The 21,200-nt window shown below is 41.5% G+C and overlaps 1 protein-coding gene across 3 annotated transcripts in view; it reads right to left on the bottom strand.

Moving 5' to 3' along the window:
• Positions 1-21,200, bottom strand: part of sorcs2 (sortilin-related VPS10 domain containing receptor 2) — a 275,594-nt gene that overhangs the window by 10,073 nt on the left and 244,321 nt on the right. For 2 of the 3 annotated variants that reach the window (XM_068713717.1, XM_068713718.1), the window contains exons 11-26: positions 19,076-19,178; positions 14,665-14,741; positions 14,411-14,502; positions 13,379-13,486; positions 11,658-11,778; positions 11,426-11,559; positions 7,383-7,502; positions 6,198-6,369; positions 4,806-4,992; positions 4,509-4,642; positions 3,499-3,622; positions 2,627-2,739; positions 1,891-2,013; positions 713-812; positions 563-610; positions 78-180 (exon numbers count right to left, since the gene is read on the bottom strand). In XM_068713717.1, the coding sequence (XP_068569818.1) occupies positions 78-180; positions 563-610; positions 713-812; positions 1,891-2,013; positions 2,627-2,739; positions 3,499-3,622; positions 4,509-4,642; positions 4,806-4,992; positions 6,198-6,369; positions 7,383-7,502; positions 11,426-11,559; positions 11,658-11,778; positions 13,379-13,486; positions 14,411-14,502; positions 14,665-14,741; positions 19,076-19,178 (1,859 nt within the window). The remainder of the gene's footprint in view (positions 1-77; positions 181-562; positions 611-712; positions 813-1,890; positions 2,014-2,626; positions 2,740-3,498; positions 3,623-4,508; positions 4,643-4,805; positions 4,993-6,197; positions 6,370-7,382; positions 7,503-11,425; positions 11,560-11,657; positions 11,779-13,378; positions 13,487-14,410; positions 14,503-14,664; positions 14,742-19,075; positions 19,179-21,200) is intronic. The other variant, XM_068713719.1, reaches the window with a different exon arrangement.

Raw genomic sequence — 21,200 nt, 5'->3', positions numbered from 1 at the left:
TTTGAAATTTAGTGGGGGAATCCATCTAGTTCAAGGATTTGATTATTTTACATGCCACAGCTCTTGATATGGCTTACCTTTTGAACTTGTAAAGGATGAAGGAGCCGGTGGCGATGATGCTGATTGAGAAAATCACTGCTAGAGCCCAAAACCCTGGACCTCCAACAGCTCCATGGTAGCCTAGGATAATGAACACATTAAGAAAATAAATATTTATTTAAATATTTTCACAATGAAAAAATTATTCTGATTTTAAAAAGTTGCTATAGGCAAATCCAGAAAGTATAGTGAGAAAGAAAACATCTTGAGTCAATAACTATCAGCAAAGGAAGAGAAGTGGTAAGAAGAAAACCAACTGAACTAAAAATATTCCTCACACAAAATAGGACCATTCATGGAAGGATGGTCAGGTTGATGAGAAAGCACAGTAGAGCACAGAGAAGACAGATTTAAACTGTACAGGATTTGGGTTGGTTTGGAAACCAGGAAAGGAAAAGGCACAGGAATCCAAGAGCATTGGGGTTAAGCATCCAAACAGAAAGCTACGGGTTTATGGACGCACCAGTCACTGCTGCTGTATCTGTTGAGTCATTAGCAATTAGACCTAGCCCTTGGAAATAAATCAATAACATGCAATTAAAAAACATAACAAAATGTAGTTTTAAAATGTAGACCATATAGTAAGAAATTCAAAAAAAGTAATATACGGTACCTGCGTTCGGGTCAGCTAGCATCACCAGCACTTGTAGTCCTCCACGCACAACAAAGCTGACATTGTTGCCGTTGAAAGCTCGTATGATGGCTGGAATACGCTATGGATAAGAATATATAATTATGGAGAAATACTAAACGCAGTTTGGGTAGACACATTACACTTAAACTACACTCAAATCGTACAACCCTCCCTCCCAGCATATTTAAAACATGCAAGACAGGCTACATAGTATGTGACAGGGAGGGTTAGAGGACACGGAGGGGCTGATTGTCCACCGCTCAGTGTAGCATGGAAAGGAGCTGGTAATCAGAGCTAACCAGCAGCTACTGTCAGACTGTGTCTCTGCTAGAGCATGTTTATGTCCCTTTGACAGTTTCTGTGTACCTCTATTATGAGAGGTTCTTCGGTGTGCATCCGTAGGGGACAAGAAATTTGACTTGATTGGTGCATAACAATCCGAGTCAATGGTGTTCCTGGTAGCGTTCATTGCCAACTGCAGGCACAAAGAAACTTTTGGTCCTGTTTGACCTCAGCCTCCTACCAGAGGGAAGTGACACATAGTGTGTCAAGTTTGTGACCCCTTTCTTGCCGGCCTCAGGGCCCTGGAGGTGTACAAATCATGGGGGACTGGGTTCCTCCAGTAATTCACAACTGTCTCCACTGTCTTTAGAGTGTTGAGCTTTAAGTTGTTGTGTCAGCACCAGGTGGTCAATCTCTTGTGGGGATGAGGCGGAACCATTGCCACCAGAGATGAGTTCAATGAGGGTGGCGTCATCCGCAACCTTCAGGAGCTTGATGGAAGGTGACTGGAGGTGCAGCTGTTGGTGTACATGGAGAAGAGCAGTTTCCCCAGCTTCACATGCTGCTTCCTGTCAGATAGGAAGTCTGTGATCCACCAGCAGGTGGAGTCGGGGAAGTGCTGCTACAGCAGAGCTGGGATGATGGTGTTGAAAGCGGAGTTGATGTCCACAAACTTTCGGTTTGATGGAGAGCTGAATTTTGTCCAGTTTCTTGCACAGTGAACGCATGTTGAAAAGAAATATCCCCAGTAACGGTATGCAAAATCCAAACTGGTGGGGCTGCTCAAGTGCACCGGCCTGTTTTCCTATCCTGCAGCTTAATTTGTAGAGCAAATTTGTAAGGCTGGAAATGCTTTTCTGGAAATGTGTATGTACCTTATCTATAAACATGCTCGCCTTAGCTGGTTTCCTGTCCAGTGGCAGGACGTACAAGTCAGCAGTGGTGGGGAGGCCTGGCTTTACCACCGTAACCAGGGACTCCAGAGGGACACCTGTGGTCTGAGATCAGACGGTCAAAGGTCAGTTAGAACTCAATAAAGCTGCACTAATCAATATTCGTATGTTAACATATTGGATTTAATATGTCAGATGGGACACAAAAACAACTCAATTACAATGCAGTTAAAAGTGTTTGCTAAAATCTTTGCCATAACAAACGACATAAGGTAAAATAGAATTTCATATTTTCACCACATTTAAAATAAATTTTATTTAATGATCTTCTGAGTTATTTCACAAACCAAATGTATCCATGCTTGCAGCAAGGCTCTAGGAATAGCAATGCTTGTCAGTCTGTTGACATTTGTGGTGTTGATTGATTGGATTATAATGAAATTTGGTACAGCATACAGCAATTTTAACAGCATGTTAAAATTGTGATTGTCAGCAATAGCAAGTACACAGCCACAACCTTGGCTAGCATTGCTGTAGACTCTTAACAGCCTCTTATTTCCATACTGTTTTATTATTCCTGTTTTGTGTCTTCATGTGAGGCCAATGGTAGACATACATCAGATGTACTTCCTCTACTATTTCCATTCTTTTGAGTGTATTATTAACACACACACTACTTAAGAAAAGCATAATTTCAAACTTATTTTTTAAGTCCTACCTTAACAAGTATTCTGGTGACCACCTGGCCGATGTCCTCTCTCCACTCTGGAATGTTGGGGTTGAAGTTGTCCAGGCTTGTGCTGAAACTCAGAGGGATGACCTGAAAGTTATCTTAGATTGGAAAAAACAGAGTAGTCAGCAATCATCACAGTCATCATTGAAAACAAAACTGTATTAACTTTACCTTGATGCAAAAATGTATGAGTAAAGTTTAAAATCTTTAGAATTTACTATAACAACTGAGGAATAGAATAGAGATTGTTTGACCAAAACACACATTTCATTCTTAGTTTCATTCCCATATTCAGTCAATATTTGCTCCTGCATTGACCCAACTCTACAATTAGGTTCATTCAAATTTCATTGTTACTGTCAGGGTTGTGGGAAAAACTGGCTGTAGGGGACGGACCCAAGCGCAGAGAAACACAGAAGCAGAATGATATATGGAGGCGATTTAATAATTAAACAAAATAATCCAAAACAAAACTTGCCGAGCAAAGAAGTCCAAAAACGTGTAACAAAGAATCCAAAAGGAAAAACAAGGAACAGGCAAAACACAAAACAGGATCAGTATATCAAAATTACAAAAAAAAGGCCATGAGGGAAAGATACTTGAAAACACAGCGCAGAGCTGACCGGGTAACACAACATACGAACCGACACTGAGACAGGGGACACACAGGGTTTAAATACACTGGGGAGGTGCAGGTGATTAGACACAGGAGGATTCAATCAGGGGCGGGGCAGATAATCCCACTGACGGGAAAACATACAAAGGCAGGAAGTGAGAGAGCACAGGACACAAGAGGCAGGGAAATTCAAAATATAACAGAAAAACAACTAAACGAAACCCAAGACCGTGACAGTTACCGTAGACTCGAACTGTCCTAGTATCCTGCACCATAGATCGGCCATTAGAAGCCTGGACAGTGACTGAAACCTCGCCTGTCTCTGGGAAACGAGTCAAAAGGCTGTTCTGCAGAGTCAGTGTAGGCTACAGGAGGAAGACACAACAGATTGGCGTTAGTTCGGTCAAATGTGCATACAGGTTTGGGATCACAAAATGGCTTCCATGATAACATGTTGGAATTGGGCTAAACAGTCATCCTACTTAAGTTGGCTATAACTGATAATTTAAACTAAGAAATATTGTCAGGGGAAAGCACGGTATTTGGGGAAAGCAATGTGCCAATGTAAAAGGGAACAGTGAGTAACGTTTAGGAGGATTAATTAGCAGGAATGGAATATAATTTTCATTAGTATACAACAACCTGCAACTAACAATCGTAATGTTTTTGTTAGCTTAGAAAAAGCCATTGATAACTACATGGTGATCGGGTCCTGTTTAATGGAGAACGCAACATTGCACCCCCAAGTTTTTTCTTCAGCAACCCAGAACAGACAAAACCAAACACTGGCTCTAGTGAGAGTCTTTTGCATTTTTCCATTACTTAAAGGTACGGATTGGTACTGAAACTCAGCATTTAACGGTCCCCGGTGCTAAATTATTAAAGACCGGAGTACTGATAAGCCCAGACATTACTGGTGGTTTTTTGTTAGTACTTTTTAAATTTTGTATCTGTTTTTAAAAGCAATTATTTATTCATGAAAAAGAACCGAGTATTTCTAAGAGTAGCTCCTAGTAGTAATACATTCTTAAAATCGAAACGCCACCGTTTGCTTTGCTAACATGTTTGCTATAACAACTCTAAAAGATGATCATGCGTAAATGTTGTGTTTTCAGCTTGCTTTGCTGCCCCAAAGTGGCCAAAAAGATAAACTAATGGGGTTTTCGAGAAAAGAATAAAAAAGCTGTAAAAATGTTATGTAATTTAATGCTCATAGAAGTTATAAGATGGAGTTTGTAGTGTGTCTTTTACCCGCTGGTTGTCTCCAAGCCACCAGTAGAAGACAGACAGGTTGGCCTCAGTTGGAAGGACTATGGCTGTCAGATTAACCTCATGGTTTCTACCAATGATGGGTACCACTTCCAGGTGCACTTCCTGTAGGGGGGCTGTAAGAGAAGAACAAATGTTTTTCATTAGTACATCCATATTCCTCTAACAAATTGAGACTTGACTTAGACTTTCCCTCTAAAGACTCCCTTCCAAAATCACAAAAAATGCACAGTTGTCTAATAAGCATATAAAAACATTCAGTGAGTCTGGTAGGCCGACCTGTGACCTGGATGTACATGGTGGCCTCGTCTTGCCCTGCCATGTTCTCGGCCTTCACAGTGACCTTGTAAACGCCTGGATTTTTGTAACGATGCTGGATGGGCTCATCTGTCACTGTCAGGTTCTGGTAGATGGCCCAAACACCGTCGCCAAGGTCCACCTGGTACCTAGTGCTGCTGGTGTCTCCCTGGTAGAAACAAATGAGGACTTTCAGCCGATTCATATTGAATAGAAGGAAGGAAAGGATGAACTAGGGTTGGGCGCTATACCGGTTTTAATTTCCTGAATGATATGAATTTTTCATATAACGGTATAGCTGAAAGAACTGCTGTTACTGTTCAACAGGAAGCAAAATATATTGTTCGCCGCGAAGAGTGCTACGGTTGGAGCTACTTACGTAGTGAGAGGGACCCCTAAATTATGTTTATAACTTTATAACACAACAATTAATAACCCACAACTAACGCTCTTTAACAGGGCAACACCACAGCACACAAGTTTGTGACAAACAATTTGTGACACTAATATTTGTACATTTATAAAATGTCACCACCGAACAGCATGCTGGGTACAGCTCGGTAGCTAGCCGTTAGCACAACAGTCTGCTAACAGCTGGGAGAGGCTCCGTCGCGTTACTTGAAGAACAGAACAGAGCGATGCAGGAGGAACAAAGAGAGACCGGAGATGAACCAGTAGAGTCTGAGCCCAACAGAGGAGCTGTGTCTGCTGTTTGGAAGTGTTTTGGTTTTAAAAAATCTGACGTTTTGCGAGTTTGGAGCCACTGTTGATGCCGCTGGTGGTAACACGAGCAATTTACGTCACCTCAGCAGAAAACTTGAGTTATTTTCATGTGTGTAATAGATGCAATCTGAAATTTACACCTTGAAAACTGCAAACCTATCTACGTCATGTTTTTATGTTTGTTAAATTATCAGTAGCGATAACTAAATGATATGCTTATTATACATATTACAAACAAAAATACTTTAAAACTTTTTTTTTGCTTTTTGGGGTATTTTGGTTAGACACATATGCAACGCTGATTAGACTGTAATATGTGTGGTATTAGTTATAAATGTAATGTTACGTTGGTACATCGAGGGTGATAAGAAGCTGTACATGGAGGGATTAAGGACCCAGGGGAATGTAGGTGAAGGAAGCAGTAAGAGATGGAAGACATGCCACACAAACAGCTGTTCACCACTTGCTGTCGGCTGGTTAATAAGCTCGATAAAATAATTTTCGCCGTTAATTAGTTAATGCGTTAACGCAAAAAGAAAAAAAATACCGTGATATACCGTGAAACCGGTATAATCTTACAAAATACCGTGATATACATTTTTGGTCATACCGCCCAGCCCTAGGATGAACCGACAAAACCTTTCATCCTACCTGTTCCTGGTGGACAATGAATGTGATGTCATCACCAGGAGCCACGGCCAACATCTGACCTTTGATGCCGACCTGCAGTCCTTTCGGGGGCAAAAGAGGGCAGTTGTACTGTTTGGTACTGTGCTGCTTGTTAAGCCCCCCTTCACACATGTTAGATATCACCTTCCTGTAGCTGAAACACAGCAGAGGGAAGTGCAAGTATAAGAGTGTGAAGGTGTATGCATGTATCTTAAAATGAACAGTTCAACATTTTTGGAAATAGGATTATGTTCTTGTTTTTCAGAGATTGGGATGAGAAGATTAATATCAATCTTATATCTGTGTTTTAAGATGAGGCTGGAGACAGATAACAATTAGCTGAGCAAAAAGGCTGGAAGCAGCATGAAACAGCTAGTCTGATTCTGCCTAACGTTCAAGAATCAAGCCTAAAACTAACTTTCGGTACGCCCCTGACCCAAACAGCTAGAGTCTGAGTTAGGAGGAAGGTTGTTTGTCATCTGTAGAAGCATAATGAAGCTCCATAGACAAGGATTTGTCTATGACTGTTTCTTACTGCTTATATGCAACCACACTCGATCGTGGACAATATTGAAGTAAAGCATATGGTCAAAGTGCTTGAGTCCCACTACAAGGTGCCTTCATGTGTGAATTTTACTCAATCTGTTGTGCCTTGAGTGCCTTAACTGTTACAGTGAGAAAAATGGCTAATGAGCAACATTAGCCATCAACACAAATGACAACATTTTTAAAATAAAGTTAAAACAAATATTAATTATTATTATTATCACTGTTTTGAAATCAAGGGTGTTCTCGAGGGGTCTGACAGAACCCCCACGATTGCCACAAGGTATTTTGCACACTGATGATTATGTATGTAACCATGGTACATACCGAACAATACGTTTTGTGTGCCTTTCCACCTCTATTACTACACACATACACACATTATATCTAATTTATTAAATCTATTCACAAAGTCAAATGTAAAAAACAAAAAATTGTGGTTTAGAGGGAGTGCTGTAACAATTTTGACTCCAGCTCCATAATTAGCGCATAGATATGAGAATGATATTGATCTTCTCATCTCACTCCTGGAAAATATAAGTCTATGAGTGTATGATGTGTGTGTGTGGGTGTATATGTGTTTGTGTGCTGATGATAATGTGTTTGTGCACATGCACAGACCCAGTGCTGGATGTATAGGTTTGTCTTAGATGGCAGTCTTCAGGTGGTGAATCTGGATCATGCCAGAAGTCGGCAAAGCAGCGATTGCCTTCCGTTGGGGACCGTTCAAAACCATAGTCACTACACACATACACCACAAACACACAGATATGATAGAAGAATAATACAAATATTGAGTAAACATTGACCTGCAAATTTAACATAGTTGCTCAATGCAGTATGCATGTGCATCATTTAATATTTTGAATGTAAACTTTAATATGCATAATGCATATTTTGCATTATTGCGCTGTATATTAGCTGAAAATGTATAATTATTAATTTCATTAATACATTAAATTAACGTTAATGTTCATTTTTAACACATAATACACAGCAAATAGTGCTGGCTCCTCTCCGGGGAGCCATCACCTTAACGTGGTGGAGAGGTTTGAGTGCTCCCATGACCCTGAGGGCTATGTTGTCAGGAGCCTAGAGCTCCTGGTAGGGTCTCCCATGGAAAATTGGTCTCAGGCGAAGGGCCAGACTAAGAGTGGTTCAAAAACCCCAATGAAAAAACAAAGAAGAGTCGAGGAGACCCTGCCCGGAGGGCCCGACAGCGAGCGCCTGGTGGCCGGGTTTGCCGTGGAGCCCAGCCGGGCACAGCCCGAAGCAGCAACGTTGCACCCCCATCCTCTCCATCCTGTGGGCTCACCACCTGCGGGAGGAACCGCTGGGGTCGGGTGCGCTGCCCCATGGGTGGCAGTGAAGGCCAGGGACCTCGACGGACCAGACCCGGGTGGCAAAGACTGGCTCTGGGGATGTGGAACGTCACCTCTCTGTGGGGGAAGGAGCCTGAGCTTGTGCAGGAGGTAGAGCGCTACCAGTTAGATCTGGTGGGGCTTACCTCTACGCACTGCATCGGTTCTGGAACACCTGGATAGGGTTTGGACTCTTTTCTTCTCTGGAGTTGCCCAGGGTGTGAGGCGCCAGGCGGGTGTTGGGATACTCACAAATCCCCAGCTGAGTGCCGCTGCGTCGGAGTTTACCCCGGTGGACGAGAGGGTCGCCTCCCTCCTCTTGCGGGTTATGGGGGGGAAAACTGACTGTTGTCTGTGCATATGCACCGAACAACAGTTCAGAGTATTCGGCCTTCTTAGAGACCCTGACTGGAGTCCTGTATGGGGCTTCAGTGGGGGACTGCATAGTTCTGCTGGGGGATTTCAACGCAAACGACGGGGATACCTGGAGAGGTGGGATTGGGAGGACTGATCTAAATCCGAGCGGTCGTTTGTTGTTGGACTTCTGTGTTAGTCATGGATTGTCCATAACGAACACCATGTTCAAGCATAAGGATGTTCATAAGTGTACGTGGTACCAAAGCACCCTAGGCCAAAGGTCGATGATCGATTTTGTTATCGTATGATTGGATCTGAGGCCGTATGTTTTGGACACTCGGGTGAAGAGAGGGGCGGAGCTGTCAACTGATCACCATCTGGTTGTGAGTTGGGTCAAAGGGTGGGGGAAAACTCTGGACAGACCTGGTAAGCCCAATCGGGTAGTGCGGGCAAACAGGGAACGTCTGGAGGAGGCCCCTGTCCGGGAGATCTTCAACTCACACCTCCGGCGGAGCTTTTCTAGCATCCCTGTGGAGGTTGGGGGCATCGAACAGGAATGGATGATGTTCAAAGCTTCTATTGCCAAAGCTACGGCGGTGAGCTGTGGTCTCAAGGTCTTAGGTGCCTCAAGGGGTGGTAACCCTTGAACACCGTGGTGGACATCGGTGGTAAGGGAAGCCGTACGACTGAAGAAAGAGGCCTTCTGGGATATGTTATCCCGGAGGACTCCTGAGGCAGTTGCAAGGTACCGACAGACCCGAAGGGCTACAGCCGCTGCTGTGAAGGAGGCAAAGCAGCGGGTGTGGGAGGAGTTCGGAGAAGGACTTCCGGTCGGCACAAAGGTGTTTCTGGAAAACCATCCGAAACCTCAGGAGGGGGAAACATCCAAGCTGTATACAGTAAGGATGGGACTCTGTTAACTTCAACTGAGGGGGTAATCGGGCGGTGGAAGGAGCACTTTGAGAAACTCCTGAATCCGACTAATACGCCCTCTACTGTAGAGGCAGAGCTGGAAGCTGATGGGGGAGCATCATCAATTTCCCTGGTGGAAGTCACTGAGGTAGTCAAACAACTCCACAGTAGCAAAGCCCCAGGGATTGATGAGATCTGTCCTGAAATGCTGAAGGCACTGGGTGTGGAGGGGCTGTCTTTGATGACACGTCTCTTCAACATTGTGTGGAGGTCTGGGACGGTGCCTAGGGAGTGGCAGACCGGGGTGGTGGTTCCCCTGTTCACAAAGGGGGACCAGAGGGTGTGTGCCAATTATCGCGGTATCACACTACTCAGCCTCCCTGGTAAAGTCTACTCCAAGGTGCTGGAAAGGAGGGTTGGGCCGATAGTCGAACCTCGGATTGAAGAGGAACAATGCGGATTCCGTCCTGGCCATGGAACAACGGACCAGCTCTTCACTCTCACAAGAATCCTGGAGGGGGCTTGGGAATACGCCCATCCGGTCTACATGGACCGGTTTTGTGGACCTGGAGAAGGCGTATGACCGGGTCCCCCGGGAGATACTGTGGGAGGTGCTGCGGGAGTATGGGGTTAGGGGGCCACTTCTGGGGGCCATCCAATCCCTGTACGCCCAAAGCGAGAGCTGTGTCCGGGTTCTCGGCAATACGTTGGAGTCGTTGACGGTGAGGGTTGGCCTCCGCCAGGGCTGCGCTTTGTCACCAATCCCGTTTGTGGTATTCATGGACAGGATATCGAGGCGTAGTCGTGGGGAGGAGTGTTTACAGTTTGGTGGGCTAAGGATTGCATTGCTGCTGTTTGCAGATGATGTGGTCCTGATGTCTTCATCGGCCTGTGACCTCCAGCACTCACTGGATTGGTTTGCAGCAGAGTGTGAAGCGGTTGGGATGAGGATCAGCACCTCTAAATCTGAGGCCATGGTTCTCAACAGGAAAACAGTGGATTGCCCACTCCGGGTAGGGAATGAGTCCTTACCCCAAGTGAAGGAGTTCAAGTACCTCGGGGTCTTGTTCGCGAGTGAGGGAACAATGGAACGTGAGATTGCAGTCGCTCTACCGCACCGTTGTGACGAAAAGAGAGCTGAGCCGCAAGGCAAAGCTCTCTATCTACCGGGCAATCTTCGTTCCTACCTTCACCTATGGTCATGTGGACTGGGTCATGACCGAAAGAATTAGATCGCGGGAACAAGCGGCCAAAATGGGTTTCCTCAGGAGGGTGGCTGGCATCTCCCTTAGAGATAGGGTGAGAAGTCGGTCATCCGTGAGGGACTCGGAGTAGAGCCGCTGCTCTTGCGTGGAAAGGAGCCAGTTGAGGTGGTTCGGGCATCTGGTAAGGATGCCACCTGGGCGCCTCCCTAGGGAGGTGTTCCTGGCACGACCAGCTGGGATGAGACCCCGAGGGAGGCCCAGGACCAGGTCGAGGGACTCTATCTCCAAACTGGCCTGGGAGTGCCTTGGGATCCCCAGTCAGAGCTGGCTGATGTGGCCCAGGAAAGGGAAGTTTGGGGTCCCCTGCTGGAGCTGTTGCCCCCGCAACCCGATCCCGGATAAGCGGTTGAAGATGAGATGAGAGATGAAATAGTGCTGGTATGAAAAAATTATGGACAAGGTAGAGGCACCTGAGGCAACAGTTTTGTCATCTTTTTGCAATGATTTAGAGCATTATATGATTTTAATAGACACTTCCTGGACAGGTTTTTTTCCCCATTGCGATAGTTTGTCATATTTGTTATCTTTCTGTTCCTTTACATTTAAAATTCATAAATGAATCTAATATGATTAAATAGTGATTTTCTATTGTTTTTTAATGTTTGATCCTCGATTGTGTCCTCTATTATTTATTAATGTATACACAGTATATTATGTATTAATATACATCTTTATTTGTGCTTCATTTATTACTTCATTTTTTAGATATAATAACCCACGATATGCAATAAAGTCTGTTCAGTGTTTTCTACATCTGTGGAGTGCTCACCAGTTGAAGTCTCTCTCTGTGCATTGACAAGGTTTGGTGGTGAGAGCAGATGTGTAGCTTTTTCCTTTGATACAGAATGCTGTGTCCTTCCTTCTCCTGAAACTCCGCTCCTGGCCCATAATGCACTTCTCTCCCTGACGGTAACCATGGAAAAATGAGAATTCAGTTTCAAATGACAAACAAATGTACTGTAATTATGTGTGTATGTACTGTATTTGTATGCGTGCATAACCTGCAGGTCTGTGAGCTTCCAGAGTTCGTATTCAGACTCTGTACATTGATGGGGGAAAGACTGCCTGAAGTCCACTTTGACCAACTCCCAGTCTGACCTGTAGCTGATGTGCCCAAACACACTGTAGACACACACCACAGACAAAGAATTAATACATATCTGCATGTGGACAGCTGTGTGGCACAACTATAATCACAAATGTTAAATCCAATCTGTATCAGATTTAGTTCATACAGATTATCAGACTGATCTGATGAAAACAGTATAATTCGACCATGATCACCAATTTAAGTCTTTAATTATACTTGTCAGTTCACATTATAACATGTTATCATAAAACAGATATGACTACTAGAGAAGTTTAACTGTGCACACAAGTTGATAGTGCATATGTAATGGCATTTCATATAAAAAGAGTAAAAGCAAACATTTGAGAAAAAGTCCAAGAGGCAATACTTTTGCTCACTGCTATGGCTACAAACTAAACATTGTCATTAGGCTTGGCTTATTTTAGCAAGTCTACAAAATGCACCAGTCTTCTTGATGAAATGGTAAAATTACTCATTCCACAGGCAGCAGCTACCAGATATAACTCAAACTCAAGGCTTCTTCAGACCCTAATGTTTTACAATGAAGAGCTCTGTGAAATCTTGAACATTTTTCAAGAACATCTTAATGATTGGGATGGGAAGGCACTAAGAATGGCCTCTGGATTCAATCTATGGCTATTTCTAAGCTTCTACCTGCCTTTTTCGTCAAAAGCTGTTGCACAGCATACTGGAAACATCAATGGAGGCAAGATTCAAGAACTTGGAGAACTTCATTTTATGGCTTTAGTTAATGGTAAAAAGTTGAATGAGCTGTCAGCCCACAACTGAGGCAAAACTGCGTAGCCATGCCAACCTCATCAGAGTATATTGTTCACAGATGGTCAAGGAAAAATGACCTCTTCAACTGCTGGCTTTTGTGGTTGAAAATAACCTTTAAAAGGCAACATAACTGCTGGAATATGTATTGACCATTCCAGCCACCACAGCATCAGTGGAAAAGTGTTTTTCTGCCTTAAAACACTTAAAGAACTACAGCCGCAAAAGGAAGGAGCCAGAAAGACTTTCATCTCTGACTCTCATATCAATCAAGAAAGACAGAATCATAAAACTGAAGACCAAGACAGAGGAGTTTTAAAATGCTGTCATCAACATCTTTCTCAAGAAGGATATGCACAGGGACCTCATCCTCAAATAATGTAAGCAAGCCTAAACACACCTTCTCTCTCTCTCTCACTTTCTATCATACACACACAGTGAGTTTGACTGTTCAGGTTCTCTATGTGTGTGTATTGGTTGTATATCTGCTTTTGTGTGTGGCCATCTCTTTGCCACTGTTTATAGACTTAGGGTTACAACTGACCCTTAACGACAATTCATCAGAAGCAAGGAGAGAACGGGTGGTGTGAAAGGAGGACAGAGGGGTTACACTATTGGAAATGTATGTTGTGTGTTTAATTTTTGATGCCACAGAGATTTCTCAATTCAATACATCATAACTTACACCCATACTGTAATGGAATTTCAGATTCGTTAGTGTTTCTGTAGAGAATCAATGTCTTCAGACCACTTATGATGAATTCAGCTGAACCTATGCAGACTTTCATTTCATTTTTCCGACAGCGGTCCTGAAATTGATAATTTTTTCCCTTTTGAAATTGGGATTTTACTCACGTCATAACCAGAGTCTCATCTCCTGGCTCACTCAGGAGTCCATCGACAAACACAGAGGTGCTGGTGAAGTTGTGAATGGTCCACGTCCGTCCTTCATCGATACTAAACCTGTGGAGAAACAGGCAGTGTTCACAATCAATACATTGATGAAAGTCTCTTCAGTTGGAGCCACCATTGTTTATAAAAGAATAGAGTTAGTAAGAACACACTCCCAGGGAATTTACCATTTACTAAACCACACCCCTTGCCAATTAAAACGGTAAAAGTGTTTGGAGCAGGGTGTTTGTTTTATAGCCTTTACAAAACTAAACCCAGTAAAATAATAAATAAATTCAACAATGTGATCATCTGCTGTTGCATATTCTGCAACAGTTAGCATGTCTGGCCAACTAGTACAGTGGTAACCCAGTGTTACTTCTACAACCAAAGAGCACATTATTAACTTATATTATATCTGGGCTTTTATTTCCCCACTGTGTGGAAACCGGTCCTGGATTTCTTCATTGAATTTCGGGATCAGGCCGAAATAGGATATCATGTGCCAAATGCATCGGTTAATCCTTACCCTAGAAAGCTCTTTGTCTTGTACATTAAAAATAAAATGAAATTGTTTGGAAAAACATGCAGAATTATTATAGTAAACCAGCCATTAAATCTTCCATTCTTTAAACATTCATATTTCTTCTATTTTATAGTCTATATATAGGCTAGATATAAAATTACAAGATATATACATTTTTTTAAAAATTACGAAAAATTAATTTTCGTAATTTTGTCAGACACATATTAAGTACTTTGGACTGCATCAACATGTAGAAAACATGCAATACAAATACAGATTTAGTGATTGATTGACTGCAAAAGGTTTCTAATGGATGACGAATTACAGAATATTAATTAATCTGCATCATAGAAGAAGTAAAGTAATAACTTTAATAACTTAAAAGTCTATAAACTAATGATGTCAGAAGAGTGTGTTACAATAGTAAGGATTGCTACTGACATAGTGTCATACTGGAACAGTAATCTTACTTGAGTATCTTGAGGGGAATAGAGGTGTCCTTGATGGCAACAATGACCCCACCGTGGTCCAGGTACAGGATGTGATGCTCCTCCTCGAAAACCTTAAAAGAGGTGACATAAAAATGTTGGGGGGGGGGGAGTTTGTACAGATTGCAAATGTATTTAATACACTCAGATTGTGGAACTTTTATGTGAGCAGAGGGGACGTGTAGCGAAGGATTGGGGGGGGGGGGGAATACGAAGCAAGGAAGGGCAGGGTGTACCTGTCTCCATGTCTTCCCGCAGTCTGCAGTGATGTACATCTCTTCCTTATACTCTACTAGCTTGGAGCCAAGGTTACCTGAAGGTCAGTAATTGAAAATTTCCTCAGGAACATAATCTCATGAGGCAATCAAACAACAACAAATTCCAAAAGAGACAAAAGTACATAGAGAGAACAGATGTGAGCAGACTAGACAGTGAATTACTGTCTAGAGAAAGTTAAATACAGTAAGTTTCTATAAACCTATTAATTTGCAAATTTAGCTGATAAAAGAAAAGCCCAAATGCTATATATATATATATTATATATATATATATATATATATTATATATATATATATATATATATAATATTATATATATATATATATATATATATATATATAATATTATATATATATATATTATATATATATATATTATATATATATATTATATATATATATATATATATATAATATTATATATATATATTATATATATATATATATATATATATATAATATTATATATAATATTATATATATATATATATATATATATATATAATATTATATATATATATATATATATATAATATTATATATATATATATATATATATATATATATAAAAAAATCAACTTAGGTAATTAATTAATAAACAAGGTAATTTTGACTTGGTGGGTCAAACTTTTAATTTTTCCTTCACTTGCATTAATTCTAATGTTCTGTTTGGGCACTCCATGTCCTCTTTAACTGCTCAAAAAGATGCTTATCAAGTAGCCTCGGTATCCCTAATTTTATGAGAAGCTTATAAACCTGATTTTTAAGAAATGCAGTGTTTCATAAGTAGGGTTATGTCCTTTATTAGCCGGGACGTCCCGTATATTGAACTAAATCTGTTTGTCCCATACAGGACCTCCCTTATTCTGTTTCGACTGCTAGTCTACTCTGATCAGCCAAAGGCACATGTTTTTCTGTGTGTTCATATTAAATATTTGACAGTGAGAGTCAATATGTCTACTATTATTTTATTGATATATTACTACCTTTGTGAACCAAAGACTTTGATGAACCCATTTAAATCACCAACTAAATTGCACTCTCAATTACATTCCAAGGTAAACTTATTTCCCCAGGATCACGGTTGCAGTTTTAAACAGTTTGAATTACATTGTTATCGTTGCAAATTAAATCAAAATAAAATAACTTTGTTTGTTGAAGGCAACACAACTACTTTGTCTAGCTTCGTAAAAACTCTATGGTTTGGCTTAAAATGACTATAAAACCAAAACAAACCAAAACAAAAAGTGCAATAAAAGTACTTGGTTAGGGTTAATCAACCAAACTATTTTGTTATGTTTTGGCAACAAAACTATTTCTTGGTTATGTTTAGGAAACAAAATGTTTTGGTTCACACGGGACACTAACTGCAGTTTCAGGGTGAAAGCCTTGTATTTTGTGATCAATCCACCACCCGACCTCTTAGCTACACAGACTTCCTCGGACTCATTTGAAACTAATTTGCTATATGTCAGTGTGTAAATATTTAAATGTGTTTCCCTCAAAGCGTAAGTCTCAATTCAGTTTAGTAATAAAATGGAAATTGAATGGAGACAGGGCTGTAATGTTTCCATCACAAACACTGGGCACTGAAGGAGGGTTGGCTGCTGATAATATTAAATATTATTAACAGTTTGATGGCTGGTTAGTTATTGTTAACAAAGATGCTTTATAACAATCAAATGCATGTAGAACACTACTGACTTGACACCAATGTGAGATCTGTGACGTAATTACTTTTTTTTAGATCCTTGCTCTTCGCATCCAATGCTAGCTTCCAGCTATCACATTTAACTGCCACTGATTCCAACTGTCACTGTTTGACTTCAGCTCAAATAGCTTATTGCGTTTTCTTTGTCTGTTTGTAACACTTGAACAAGTATAATGTTTTCAATCGTCCAGGGGTGATGTTTCTTCTACCAGTTACATGGAGGTCTACTCACTCCCATTTGAGCCACAAGCTCAGGATAGCTCTTGTCATTTTTTTCAACACTTGGAGAATCTTGTTTTTCTTCCAGTTTAACTTTCCTGTTGTCCTTAATCTTGTCATTAAGTTGTTCAAATTTTTACTTTGTTCTTCTTAATTTGAATAGGACAAAATGCATGCAAACCAAAGAGCTCATGTAGTACTTGCCGTCCTTCTTTGCACTCTCTCTCTTCCTATATGTTCACAATCTGTCTATTAGGGCTGCAACTAACGATTATTTTAATAATCGATTAATCTGTCGATTATTTTTCTGATTAATCGATGAATCGGCGGGGAAAAGGCGAGTGAATAAAAACGTGTCTTTAGTCTTGCAAGCTATACCACCCCTGCTTTACTACTGTTATTAATGAGCTAACGCTGACTTGTCAAGCTGGATAACGAGTAAACAGCAGCACCAGAAGAGCTACTGGAGAGACGTTACGTTCCTCACTTCAAAACGGAACAACAGTAGGATTCTGTAGTGACTAACCTGCTGTTGAACTCCCTTCCTCCTCCTCAAGGACTCCAACATGTTTACGTTTTAGGTGCTGAATCATCACCGTGGTGCTCCCGTGCCGTGCCATGTCGCTTTTGCATATCTTGCAGTTAACACACCCTTTTGATTTATTTCTTTCTTCTTTCCTCTACCTCTGCTCCGCGCTCAACTCAACTTTTTTTTTATACTCAAACATCTCCGCGACTTATTGAGTGGCGTAATAATCGCGCGATGAAATTCATTGCCAATGCTTTTAATAATAATTTCAATCGATAATTCTATTGCATGTATGTCCGTCCATGGCGAGGGATCAGTTATTTCCCAGTTAAAAGGCTTTTTTGTAGGAGTTTTTCCATATAAATTATAAACCAAGGTTCAAAGGACAGAGGTTGCTGCATGCTGTACAGATTGTGAAGCTTCTTGAGGCAAACTTGTGATTTGCTATATTGGGCTACAAAATTGATGTGACATACATTTCAGGTCAGGAGAAGGTCTAATAGTCAAATAAATTAAAAGAACTTTTCCTCTAGAGCAGTGGTCCCCAAACTAAGGCCCGCGGGCTGAATACGGCCCGCCTCCACATTTGGCCCGGCCCCCTGAACAATACCAGAGACGCATTATGATTTTTTTTTCAGTCTGGCCACGCAAATCCTAGACTAGCCCCTGTCAAATAGAACGGAACAATGGCGAAAAGGTTAGGTAAGAGAAAAATTGATTCAGAATGCAGGGTATTTAACCTGCAATGGGCAAACGATTATTTTTTTGTTCAATGCAAAGAAAAGACTGTTTGTCTCATCTGTCAAGAGGCGGTGGCGGTATTCAAAGAATACAATCTGCGCCGACACTATGAATCCCGTCACAAAGACAAGTATGATAACTTGCAAGGCCAAATGCGAGCAGACAAACTCTCAAAGCTAAAAAGTGGACTGTTAGCTCAGCAGAATACATTTGTACGCCAAGCTCAGCTGAACCAGTCATCCGTTCGGGCCAGCTTTCGGGTTGCTCAACTGATAGCAAGCAGCGGTAAACCTTTCACTGATGGAGAGTTTGTCAAGAAATGTTTGAATGCTCTCGCGGAAGAGGTGTGTCCCGAGAAGAAAGATGTCTTTAATGCCGTGAGTCTGTCGGCGAGTACAATCACCAGACGCATTGAAGAAATCGGGGGTAATGTATATGCCCAGCTGCAGCAGAAGACGAAAGAATTTGACTTTTTTTCATTAGCACTGGATGAGAGCACGGACGTGCAAGACACAGCGCAGCTGCTCATTTTTATTCGTGGAGTTAGCGCAAACTTTGAGATGTGCGAGGAGCTGGCAGCCCTCCAAAGTCTCAAAGGGACTACAACGGGGGAGGATATTTTCGGCAAAGTATGCCAAACCATGGAAGAGTTGGACCTAGACTGGTCAAAGCTTGCCAGCATCACGACTGACGGGGCTCCTAGTATGGTGGGCGCGTCTCGGGGTCTAATAGGACGCATGAACCAGGAGATGGAAGAACGGGGTCTCACCGCCCCGCTACAAGTCCACTGCCTCATTCAACTAAGCTAAACTTTTACCTGTTAAGATTGTGCACGGCACAACAGAAAGTTAATGTTAAATGGACTTTTTTTCTGTGAAGATCCCAGAGAGGGTTATTTGGTTATTATTTATTTCATAAATAGTGTTATTTATTTCATTAATAGTATTATTATTTATTTCCTGACTTTTTTTTCTGTGAAGATCCCGGAAAGGGTTATTAATATTTGGTTATGTGTGGCTTTCTGGAAAACAATAAATGTTTACATTTCGGCACCCCTGCGATCGTCACACTTTTTCTGTTACAAACTGACCCCGGCCCCCATCAGAGAAGGGAAAAGTTATGTGGCCCTCACAGGAAAAGGTTTGGGGACCCCTGCTCTAGAGTCTTACCAGCACCCATGATGAGACCTGGAGCAGAGTCTTTGGTGTGGACTGTCCCAGACACGTAGGGGTTGTCTGCCCAGCGTAGGTGGAGGTGGAGGTGACAGTCCGGCTGCAGAATGCAAACATTGTTGAGTGTCGATGTGAGGATAATTCTGCCACAGTACATTGGCTACACTGTTTCACCATCTAATGGACTAATACTGGTTGTATCTGAAAGTAAAAGCAAAGCACCACTCCCTGTCGTGGTGGGGCAAAAGCATTACATAAACTGCATACATTTTCACTTTGTCTGTCTCATTGTTACACAACCAAAAACTTTTACCTACAAAATAATTTGAAAGAAAACCATATTCTTAGTTCTATGATTCCTTGCATGAATTATGGCTATAATTCCCTATATTTCATTCCCTGAACTGGCCTGTACAAGTTATGGGTATGCTACTGGTGTCATACCTTTTTTTAAAGATTTTTGGGAAATAAAAGATATGGAAAACAGTCTGTCACACCTTAAAGGACAAGTAATTTATTTGGGAAAATAGGCTTCTTTGCTTCTTTGCAGAGAGATGAAAAAATGTACACCGCTCATGTTTGTACGGTAAATATGAAGCCCCTGCCATTTTCTTGTTTAATCTGTACAAATCACGCAGAAACAGTATAAAAACAACAAAATGCTGTTATGCAGATTAAACAAATAAGAAGTAATGTGGTAATCAGTGAACTTCATAGGCGCTGGTAGGAGGATTGTTTTACTTTTATATGAATGTAAGTAAGGGTATGAATAGTTCAGGTAGTGGTAATTATGTCCTTGCCTCCTAGTCTCATTTGTGACAGGTGTAGCACCCAATCAGAAGGAGGCGAACGAGGGAGGACCTCCGCTCTTGCTTGGGAGAAAACGTAAAAATAGTAAAGTCCTTAGCTAAAGAAATGTTTGTGTAGCAATAGACTTCAACACGATAAGTCACCGTGTGCAGAAAGCAAGTGCAGCCATTGCTGTGAATCATCCCCCCTCCACGGCCTGGTAAAGACTAGTTATGAGGCAAGGCTTGGGACATCTCTTTTGAAAAATAATGGAAGGGCCATCTACTGTAAAAATACTTTCCAAGAGTTCTTTGTCCTGTCACATTGAATGTTAGAACTTCCCTTCAATAGTGGAGTAGAAACTGGTCTAACTTAACTGGATTAAGGCTTAATTTAAAGCATTTCAAATGGTCAACCCAGTAAATTATTTATTTTTATTTTCTCTACCCAAAGTTGTTATTGTCAATTATTTGTAGATGAAGCTGCCCTCTATTGCCCCACATTAATCAAGGGGCCAAGGGCTAACGGTGCTCGGGCATCCACACATAGACCTTATATTCTTCAGTTGTCCAGGGCAGACCTAATTTTTTGACACCTACAACTAGGATTTATTCCTCACTACACATAGCCAGGCTCGCTGTTTTCCCTTACATCCAGTCTTTGTGATAAGCTGTTCCTCTCCAGACAAATGAATGGCAGCACAAAAATAGATGCAGGCCTCCCACCACCACACAACCCAGCATGACACAGTTGCTCTATCCTTCAGAAAAAATGCCTAAAATAAGAAAATGTATCCCGGATCTGTTGAAAAGAACTTGCTCGTATATTGCTCTAAAACAACTTTGTAATAAGACAATTTGTACATACAGATGGTTCAAGGATGCTTAAAGATGAAAGCTCCATGTTTTCAGAACAGTATTACATGCTTGTTAAAGGAACAGTTTGACATTTTGGGAAAAACACAAATTTGCTTTTCTGCAAAGAGTTGGATCATGAGATTGTTACCACTGTCATATTACGTTAAATATGAGGCTAGAGCCAGCAGATGTTTAGCTTAGCACAAAGCAACAGTTAGTCTGGTTCAGTCCAAAGGTAAGAAAACCCAAATCTGAAGCGCCAGATGGTTTCTTACAACCTGTGAAGCGACAGACCATTTGGAAAAGGGCGGGTGCTCCTCCTATTATCTTTCGGGTCAATTTGACCCCATTCAATGTTTAACGTCTCTACATTTTTTTTTGCTTCATATTTAATTACTTTTCCTAATTTAATGGGGACAACTGTGTAAACATAAAATTAACATGATATGTTTTCAATGTCCTGTACACATACTGCA

This window comes from Cebidichthys violaceus, unplaced genomic scaffold, assembly GCF_023349555.1.
Source record: "Cebidichthys violaceus isolate CVI_PGR_0920_01 unplaced genomic scaffold, fCebVio1.0.p SCAF_19, whole genome shotgun sequence".
In the NCBI taxonomy this organism is placed as follows: Eukaryota; Metazoa; Chordata; class Actinopteri; order Perciformes; family Stichaeidae; genus Cebidichthys; species Cebidichthys violaceus.
Note: the sequence above shows the minus strand (reverse complement) of the source record. Positions and strands in the feature narration are given on the sequence as shown.